Source organism: Pleuronectes platessa, chromosome 3, assembly GCF_947347685.1.
Source record: "Pleuronectes platessa chromosome 3, fPlePla1.1, whole genome shotgun sequence".
Classification (NCBI taxonomy): domain Eukaryota; kingdom Metazoa; phylum Chordata; class Actinopteri; order Pleuronectiformes; family Pleuronectidae; genus Pleuronectes; species Pleuronectes platessa.
Genome location: NC_070628.1, coordinates 27,136,703 through 27,146,547, shown reverse-complemented (window position 1 = coordinate 27,146,547; position 9,845 = coordinate 27,136,703). Strand labels below are relative to the sequence as shown.

The 9,845-nt window shown below is 40.8% G+C and overlaps 1 protein-coding gene across 1 annotated transcript; it reads left to right on the top strand.

Annotated features, from left to right (window-relative positions):
- The first annotated feature begins 5,238 nt into the window (after positions 1-5,238).
- LOC128437166 (keratin, type I cytoskeletal 19) lies at positions 5,239-9,801 on the top strand. Its single transcript, XM_053419215.1, has 8 exons — positions 5,239-5,805; positions 6,571-6,653; positions 6,909-7,065; positions 7,762-7,926; positions 8,046-8,171; positions 8,465-8,685; positions 8,989-9,038; positions 9,130-9,801. Exons 1-8 carry the CDS (start codon positions 5,254-5,256, stop codon positions 9,264-9,266), a joined length of 1,491 nt encoding a protein of 496 aa, XP_053275190.1. The 5' UTR covers positions 5,239-5,253; the 3' UTR covers positions 9,267-9,801.
- Positions 9,802-9,845: the final 44 nt, after the last annotated feature.

The following is a 9,845-nucleotide window of genomic DNA, read 5'->3' as shown; positions in this document are numbered from 1 at the left end:
CTGTACATGATACTGTAAGCAAGTCACCTGAGTGCTTAATTGAGAGTATTGTTGTTTAAATCCTAAACCACAGAAGGGATTATTCTTCACATAAACTTTCTATAAGACACTAATGTAGGGACTATGCTCAGCTGAAGCTTGTCTCATGTGCTTGGTCTTCCAGTGTAAGAGGCAGTGAAAGCAATAACAGCAGGTCTTCGAATAACACACAAGTCCACCTGTGGCACCTACTTATTTATAACCGTCAAACACTGGTTTAAGCACTCATTATTGATGTTTCTACTGAAAATAATTTGATACAAAACTTTGATAAACCACTGCACACTTCCTGTCCAGCTCCAAACAGCAAACAGACGTACATGTAGCTCAGTGCTGCATACTATGTTGATATATAAAATGAGATCTTGGTGTAAGATTATGTCACTAATTTGCTAATTAATGACAAAATTATGTGATTACTAACATATATGTAGAGATTTAAAAATTTTAAGTAAGCAACATTAAAGTTGCTTTCATACATGAGGTGAACTCTGGATCTTCTCGTGACATTCCCCAGAGGGGCTGCATCTGAATATCTCCTGCTTAAGCCCTACTGAAAAAATCTGCCAACATGCTTAGGTTCACAGTTTATATAATGTATTCTTCAGAAAAAAGATTTGGAAATTAGAGCTAGAAACATATTGATGAAATGATAGCAACTTCAAAATAAAGGTAAAGATAAAGACGTAAGTTAGAGTCCCTTGTCTGAAGAATGTCTGCACAATTTGAACTGAAGTCTGTCTTTCACATGAACAATGCAGCAGGAGCCTCTCACTCGGACATTTGCATACTCACATCCAGCCTGTCTGGAAAAATGTCCTGGAGAATAGCCTGAGTTAAGCTCATGTCGGAAAGCAGTTAAGGAGGAGCTAAATGTCACATGAGCATTTCATTATATCTGAGCCACGCAGTTCCACAGTCTCCGATAAACACGTCCTCCTCAAATAAACACTGTCAGAACCAGATCGTGCACATTTCCAGCCAAAAACATTCCCTTACCCTTTTCTTTCAATAAAGCAAACCCTCCACACCTTAGACTATCATGCTGATCATACCATGGGAAGTTGACAAAGTGTGTGTTTGTCTTCTCTGCAGACGACCAGACACTCACCATACCTTACATTTCATAGTTTGTAGTCTGGGAGACATACAAGACACAAATATTTAAGACATACTTTGGAAGGTGTCTTACAACTTTACAAGGAAGAAAAGTGAAAGGCACAGCCTAGTTATGCATGAACCCTACAGGGTGGCTCCTTTGACACCGGCTGGGTGAGTGGTAAGAAAATTACAAGAAATGCAGAGCAGAACTCATTATGTGTCATTAACGTCAACTGTGATGACTGCTTTTTTCCATTTAACTCAAGGTCTTAGATGATACTGAGGGACCACATCAAGAAAACGTTACGGAAAAATGATCCTAAAGACATTGACCTCAAAGTATTTCTCTCAAGGTTAAAGGATAAATAAAACTGAACATGGACATTCATGGACATTCACAAATTGTGTAAATTGCTGTTTTCATACTATTAAAGCCTATTCAGATCAAATTAATTCTCATTCAATATTTGCAACGGAGCAGGAAAAACTATTATCTTTTTCACAATCAGTTTGACAGTTTTGAAAAAGCCCCTAGGGCTTACACAACACTTCAAAAATAACAATTAGACTAGGAGTGCCAAAGTCAGTCAGTGAGGCGTAGAGAAGGATGGGCAAATGTCTCAGCCAAACAAGTCCGGGCTGTGAACTTAATGTTCACAGTGAGGGGGGTCAGCAGAAGGGCTGGTGGAGGAGGGGTATGTACAGAATCATCATGAAAAATATGTGGGGCTGCAACTATTATTCATTTTATCGGTCCATAGACCCAGCATGTAACCATTTCTAATTGTTTATGACTTTTAAATATGAGCATTCAAACCTCACCAAAGTTCAGACAGGTCATATTTATGTATCTGAGCTTAGTTGGAGAGTTTACACAGTTTTGTAATAAATGCCTGCACACTCCCAACTGTCATGCAGACATTTCATGAATCTGACCAAAATGATATGACAATAAATTAGATAATAAAAATATTTTTAATTCAATTTCCTGTTTATTGACCTCTTTAAGTCGATTTTTAACAATATCAATTCATGTGACTTATAGCGATCACGACCAATAACAGCTCCAACTGTTAAATTCAAAATAAAAAAGCCTATCTGATTTCTTTGGCTGAAATCGTAAACACTGATACAAAATAATTATGTCGATTTAATTTTTTATATTTTTGTTATTTAAGTAGAAGAAATGAAGATGACAATGAAGAACAAAAATATAAAAATCATTTTTTACTAGAGAAATTCTAATCCTACATCCACCATTTTCCTGTCATCCGTAAGAGGATGAAAACACCTCAAAGGAAGTTACCAGAGGACATTTAGGCTTGAAACACGGTGTAAAGGACACAGCTGAAATTTACCTTTGCCATTTACCATTTACCACTTTGTACAAGTGAGGGAATCACAGAATCGGGTGATAATACCGGTCCCCACTCTTACATAACACATGGTCACTTTTGGAAATCTTGATAATATGGCTTTGAGCTCAAGTACCAGTTTCAGCTTACCTATTCTCTAATTGTTAATTGTAACTAATTGCAATTATTTTACAAGTATTAGCCTCCATTAAAATGTTGGTGTATAGAAGATGCACGTCTGATAATTCATGTCAGGTGGATGAAGCCACAGGAATCTAGAGGTTACCTCAATTATTGTACAGCAGCCCAAATAGGTTGTCACCTGACTGAATGGCAAATGGTTGTTCACCCCTTAACTACAGCATAAAACCTGCCAATCAGTTTTAATTAAGTTCAATGAAATGGTTATTGCTTGGAACTATGAACAATTGAAATGATTTACAGGTTTATTTTTGGATAAATGCCTGCAGTCATAAAAACAAACATCCTTCGTGGGATTGGAACCTAATGAGTTTCTGAGTGCGTGTCGCTTGGCAGCAGCAGCTAAGAAAATAGAGTTTCAACAGTTTATCCAGGCGTTTGCCGCTATTTCTGCCAAGATCAACTTTTGTCTGCACTGTGAAGCATTTACATTACATTACATTAAGCTGACGCTTTTATCCAAAGCGACTTACATTTTTAGAACACTCAGCATTTACGAGGGGCCATTTAGGGGTTCAGTATCTTGCCAAGGAAACTTAGGCATGCAGATGGGATAGAGTGGGATTCGAACCGGCAACCTTCTTGTTGCAGAGCACCTGCTCTATCCCCTAGGCCACGCTCTCCCTATTTATTCGACAGCATGGGCAATATGAGCTAGGGGACAGAAAGGGAGATTCCTAGATATATCGAATTTCATACCTGTGAACATCAGTAGTCAGAATGTTTGTTGCAGTTCTTAATCCCAATACAACAGCCCAATGCTGTGCATCTGCCACTGGGTGATCGGTGAACACATTTTGTGATTTGCTTTTGCATTACACCTTTGGCAGCTCAAGGTAATCTGAATTAAAATCTGCTGACAGACTGGCCAACACAAACCAGCCTTATACAATCAAACCACGCCATGGCACGAAACAGTCTCTGTCAGACACAGAGCTGCAGGCCACTGTCTTTTTAGAAAAGGGGACAGTGGAAGAAGCACAGAACCTATTCATGATTTGAGTTAAATCCAAGTTCTCATTCTGGTTAAAACTCTGTTTTCCCTTGTCAGGAGTTGAACAATTTCCTTATAGCATAAATAAGAAAGACTGTACATATAGAGGAAAGCCCTCTGTCAAGACACATTGATGGCAAGAGACATTGTCAAATATCAGGGGCATTGAGCTAACAGATCATACTGCGGTCTGTTTGTGAAGCTCCAAACACAAATATCAGTCAACACAGCTGCAGGCCAATATAAACTATACTACATAATACAAAAAAAAACAGGTAAAGAAAAAAAGCCCATTAAATCTACTTTGTAACAAATCTATCATCTCCTAGTGAGTTTCTGATCATTAATGCGCAAACATGAAAAGAATAAGGTCGAGTCACTGATCCAACTTTTTACATCACTATCTGCGACATAAATGGAAAAATACACACAAGTGCTCATCTGGGCTCCTCAGTTCATGGAATAGCAGCGGCAGCCCGAGGCAGCAAACTGCAACAAGTACGTTTTCTATTTTCTCTATCATCTTGGAGGAATGGGACTACACCTAACAATGACATATCATTTTCATTAATGAAAAGTCAAGAACACTCAATGGCAGGCCTCCAGGCAACCTGGCAACACTGCGGTCATGTTTATAAACACTTACGTTTTATCAACTGTATGAAGTTATATAGACAGGGCATCTCTCCAGCGTTAGTGCTGTGGGGGTGAGGCATCATATATCTGCCACTACATGAGCTGTTAATCGTTAGGGTTAACCCCATATTTAGCATTAAATAACTATCTTGGTCTATTTCCCATCCACTACCATGGAGGAAATAGAGTTTATGACTTAATGCAGCAAGCCACCAGGGGTCAATCAAGATGAATTGGCTTCGCTTTTAAATCATTATTTGAGGATGTCAGAAGAATTGGGTCCTGACTTTCTCCGGAGATTGTCTTCCACACAGGAACATAGCAGCAGGAGATTATCCCCCCCCCCCCCCCCCCCAATCGCTCACAGTGAATCCTACTGAGGATCGCCTGCTGTATTCTCAGCTGGGCTCACTGGGACAGTTTTGAATATGGGGCTGGCTTGGAGACAGCTCACCTGGAAACTTGAGCGGAGATCCAGAGATTCCCAGAAGGTCAGTCCATGTCTGAAAGCAGCTCATGTTAGTGAAAGTCTTTATGGAGATGTTAGCATGAACAAATGAGCATTTAGCTCTAAGCACCGGTACAGACACAATAAGTCTGCCAACATTGATGTAGTTTCAATATTCAAGGTTATACATTTTTAAATCAATGGTCATCTTTCAAATTCAAACACAATCAATGACCCATTTGGGTAGGCTACTGAACTTTTAGTCCATTCTAGTAATAAATACACGGTTCAAATCATTGTGTTAAATGGGTTAGTTGTCCCCAGCTCGTCTTGGTATAAGATAAACCATTCCTCTGTCAGAGCGGCTGACATGAAAGATGTCAGTGATTCACACCTCTTCCTTAATGGGAACAGTGGTTCAGACATGGCGGACAGGAAACCTGAAGGGCAGCTCACCACGCCCTGTGGTCACACCTGTGATGGCGGGTGAGCAGCATCTTTCCATCTACCTGCTCGGCCGCACCCATCTGCAGGGAGGCGGCTATAAAACGCATCCTCCGGGCTGCCTTCAACACCAGCTGCTCCGCACCTCTCCAGGGCTCAGACTACTTCCAGTGAAATCCAGCACCAGGGTCAGAAGAGAAGCCACCATGTCCAACCGCTTTGGATTATCCTCCATGTCCTACTCCTCCGTCAAGTCCATGACGAGCTCCAGGCGCGGAACGAGCGTCCATGGCGGCGCGGGCGGTAAAAACGTCCGGGTGTCCTACGCCTCCGACGGCATCGGCTCCGGGTTCGACCTGATGTCTGCGGTCGGAGGAGGTGGCGGAGGAAACATGATCTCGGGCAGTGAGAAGGGGACCATGCAGAACCTGAATGACCGGCTGGCCACCTACCTGGAGAAGGTCCGCGTCCTGGAGACCACCAACGCGCAGCTGGAGCTTCAGATCCGCCAGTGGTACGAGAAGCAGGCCCCCGCTGTGAAGGACTACAGCAGGTACCAGCCCATCCTGGACGAGCTGCGCAACAAGGTGAGCTGCCCCCCTCCTCACACACTGTGAAATATGAAATGTGTTTCATTATCCAATTCAAATTGACTTCTGTTACATAGAGTCAAGAATCATCATTACAATATAACATAATCCACAGGGGATATTATTTCGTGTCCCATAACTCCTTTAACTTTCTATATAACATATAACGACAATAAGTATCATTAAATCATCATTAAAATTATATAAACACAAACAAATGATAATCTACCAAAAAATGTATTAATTGCCCCCAACTCCTTAATCTTTTACAGACAATCATGTGCGATATAATTAAAACAAAACATCATCCATTTAACATGACATGGTGAAGATTAACACCTTTAATTATTGCCCCACCTTGATGATTCCTCATTACCATACTTTCTTTGTAAATACTGTGGAGTTTAGTCAGTCGTGTGACCTCAGAACAGGATCGGTTCATTTGGTCAATCATTTTATGATTTATCAAGTAAATCATAAAATGTCACCATGGAGAATTTGAAGTATGTGCATTTGCAAGGTCATTGGAGTTGCTGCACTTTAAAATGCAGGCACTCCATAATAAAAGTAAAGTTTAATATGACTTATCACCTGATGCCATCAACGGTTTATAATAATTACAGTGGAGCGCCACTCAGGCGTAAAGAGCTCTCTTCTGAAGATCAAAAGAAAGCTTGTTGCCCCACATTCTGGGCAAATGAATCACCAACATATCTTTGTGGATCAGAGATGACTAACAATGCTGCTACTTTTTTTTTTTAGATAAATGTTGCCACACAGGACAATGCCAGGCTGATGCTGCAGATTGACAATGCCAGACTGGCAGCAGAGGACTTCAGGATCAAGTGAGTGCAATAGTTTATCAGGAATTATAATCTTTAATCTATTTTAAAAAATGTAATGACCTGCAGTATTATAACATGACTGGTACAGGCATTCCAGACTTAGTGGAAATATTGTCACACACAGGGGTGTAACGGTCAACAGAGATAAAAACCGGTCGGACTGGTTTTGGCGCAGTGTCACCGTGTCTGCTTGTGTTGTTAGTTCTAACAGTAATTGAGCAGGTACATGAACGTCCATGCTGCTTTCCTACGCAGGTTTGAGAATGAGATGGCGATGCGCATGTCTGTGGAGCAGGACATCGCCGGACTGCGCAAGGTTCTGGATGAGCTGACCATGGCCCGGTCGGACCTGGAGATGCAGATCGAGGGCTTGAAGGAGGAGCTGGTCTACCTGAAGAAGAACCATGCAGAGGTGAGGTTTCTGCAGCCAGCAATAACATCAAACTATCTTAGAGAGCCCGTCCCCAGTATCTTACTGAGTATCTTAGAGTCTTTCTTAAAGGATAGATAGTTTCTTTACTTTACCAGAAGGGAGCATCATCCATTAATTCATCCTTGGTTCCTGAGAAAAGACGCTAAGATAAATATTTAAATAGTTTTTCATGGGAGAGTTAGTCATATATTTGCCAAAAGCCTAGGGATGCCATCTTTAACTTGAGCAAACAAACATTATTTGCATTGTCTGTTGGGCCCTCAAGCTGTGTATGTAGAAGCACATGCTGCCCAGGCCACAGGGTGCGGCCGTAAAACAAGCACTCATGAGAGTCATCATCATAAGACAAGACATGTCAGATAGGAAGTTCCTACAGTCGGTTCACTAATGGAGATGCTGCAAAAGGAACTCCATACTGTTCCTCAATATATACATACATATTATTTATAGATATTATCATCCATTTTAAATTGAATCAATACAAGCAAACATTAGTGACATCAGATAAATTTAGGATCTGTTGGCCAAAACAGAGTGCACTGAACAGAACAAGTTATTGTTTACTGTAAAAATACAATATTGGATTTTTTTGGAGTGGGAATTTAGCTGTTTTCCAAATGGGCTCTTTGAACCTTCTTTTACTCAATCCTTCTTTGGCTCTCCCTTTGCCTGTAGGAGCTTGCAGCCATGCGCAATCAAATGAATACCAGCTCTGTGAACGTGGAGGTGGATGCCAAGCCCCAGGCGGACCTGAGCGCTGTCATGGACGAAATCAGGTCTCAGTATGAGGGCATTGCCGAAAAGAACCGCCGCGAAATGGACGCCTGGTACAAGGTCAAGGTGAGGGGGAGCGGGACGAATGACACATAAAACCTCATGAAAAAGAAAAAACTACAATAATCATCTTATTGCCTGAATAGCTTTCTGAGCATTTTCATGTCCAATTCCATGTCCTCCAGTTTGATGAACTGAACAAGCAGGTGTCAACCAGCACAGAGATCCTCCAGAGCTCCCGCAGCGAGATCAACGAGCTCAAGCGGACCCTGCAGTCTCTGCAGATTGAGCTGCAGTCCCAGCTCAGCCTGGTAGGGCTCACCCCTTGTGAACAGATGCAGATTTTTTTCACTACCATACAACACAATTATTGCCAACCAGTTGCATCTTATCATCTCGTGTTACTGCAGTGCATTCACCACACATGCCATAGTAACATATTTCACAACATGTATGACTAGACATGCTATGAATAACAGTCACTAAACCTGCCAGTCACTTTTTTTTATGCCTCAGGCAACACAATTAAAAGAGGCATTGGAAAACAAGCAATTAGTTCCTGGGAGGCTTCTTATATCTCCTCCTTGTTTTGTGTCCTGTGCAGAAATCTGCCTTGGAGACTACACTGTCTGAGACCGAGTCCAGCTACAGCATGCAGCTGAGCCAGCTCCAGGATAGGGTCTACCACCTGGAGAGTGAGCTCAGCAAAATGAGGACGGACATCGAGAGGCAGTCCGCCGATTACCAGCAGCTTCTTGACATCAAGACCAGGCTAGAGATGGAGATCGCAGAGTACCGAAGGCTGCTGGATGGAGAGGATTCAAGGTAAGAATCTGTACATACTGTTTAAGACAATTTTATACACAGATGAAAAGTATAATAAAGAAATAGTTAAACATTTAGGGAATAGCCCTTTCATGTCTAAATGCCCCCGCTGATGGCAATTGACCACCAACTATAAATACAACATTTGCTATCTTACATTTAGTCAGCTCCTTCTATCTCATCTGACTCTCAGTAAAAAAAGCAAAGTGTATTAACCAAAATGCCAAACTACTCATTTATCACATTTGTATAATTTCCATCTTCAGTAGTTAGACTTATTTTTTGTCTTTTCTGCTCTTCCAGCAAATCTTCTGCCACCATCGTACAAAAGACTGTGGTCAAAGAGGTCAAAAGTAAGTTGATATCACCATTGCATTTATTTTAGCTCTCTGCCTCTTTAATGAAATATTCTACTGATTTTATTTTGCCTTTGATTTTCCTCAGAATCTAAACCAGTCATTACCCAGAGGACTAGAGTTGTGATTGAGGAGATAGTTGATGGAAAAGTGGTGTCCCGCACAGAAGATCTGCAGACAGAGACCATCCAAAATGGAGTGAAAGCATCCCAATCAATAATATAAAATCTGAAATAAATCCACACAGGCCTTCCTGTACTACTAAAACAAACCAGTAAACGAGTTATTACTTTACCCAGTTCTGAAATCTAAACCCTAATCTTTAATATTTGTTTCCTTCTGCAGTCTGATTTTTTTTACAGAAAATATGTATTTTGATAGGAAATGCACTATTAGATAGAATATTGAGACCTTTCATTCTCTGACCACTGAGGCATAGATACATTGGTTTGGGTGGGGTGTACAGGTCATTGTCATAGAAAATATTGGTCCATTTTGTGGTAGTGATGTGTTTATTGTGAAATATAATGTTAAAGATGTTGAATGTAGCATTTTTACATTTGACATATTGTCAATTAAGACTTAGACTAGTAAATCTACCATTAACAAAGTAAACAATTGTAAAGATGAACCTGTAATGTAAGTACTTCAGATCTCAGTTACGACTTTATTTGTATTAACCCTCCTGTGCTTGGTTGTGAAAGGGCTGCTAGCAACTTGGTTTTTCAACTTTCGGAACAGAATAAAATTTGACCTTCCACTTGTTTCATCTTTGATTGCACAAAAATATAAAAGTACGTTATC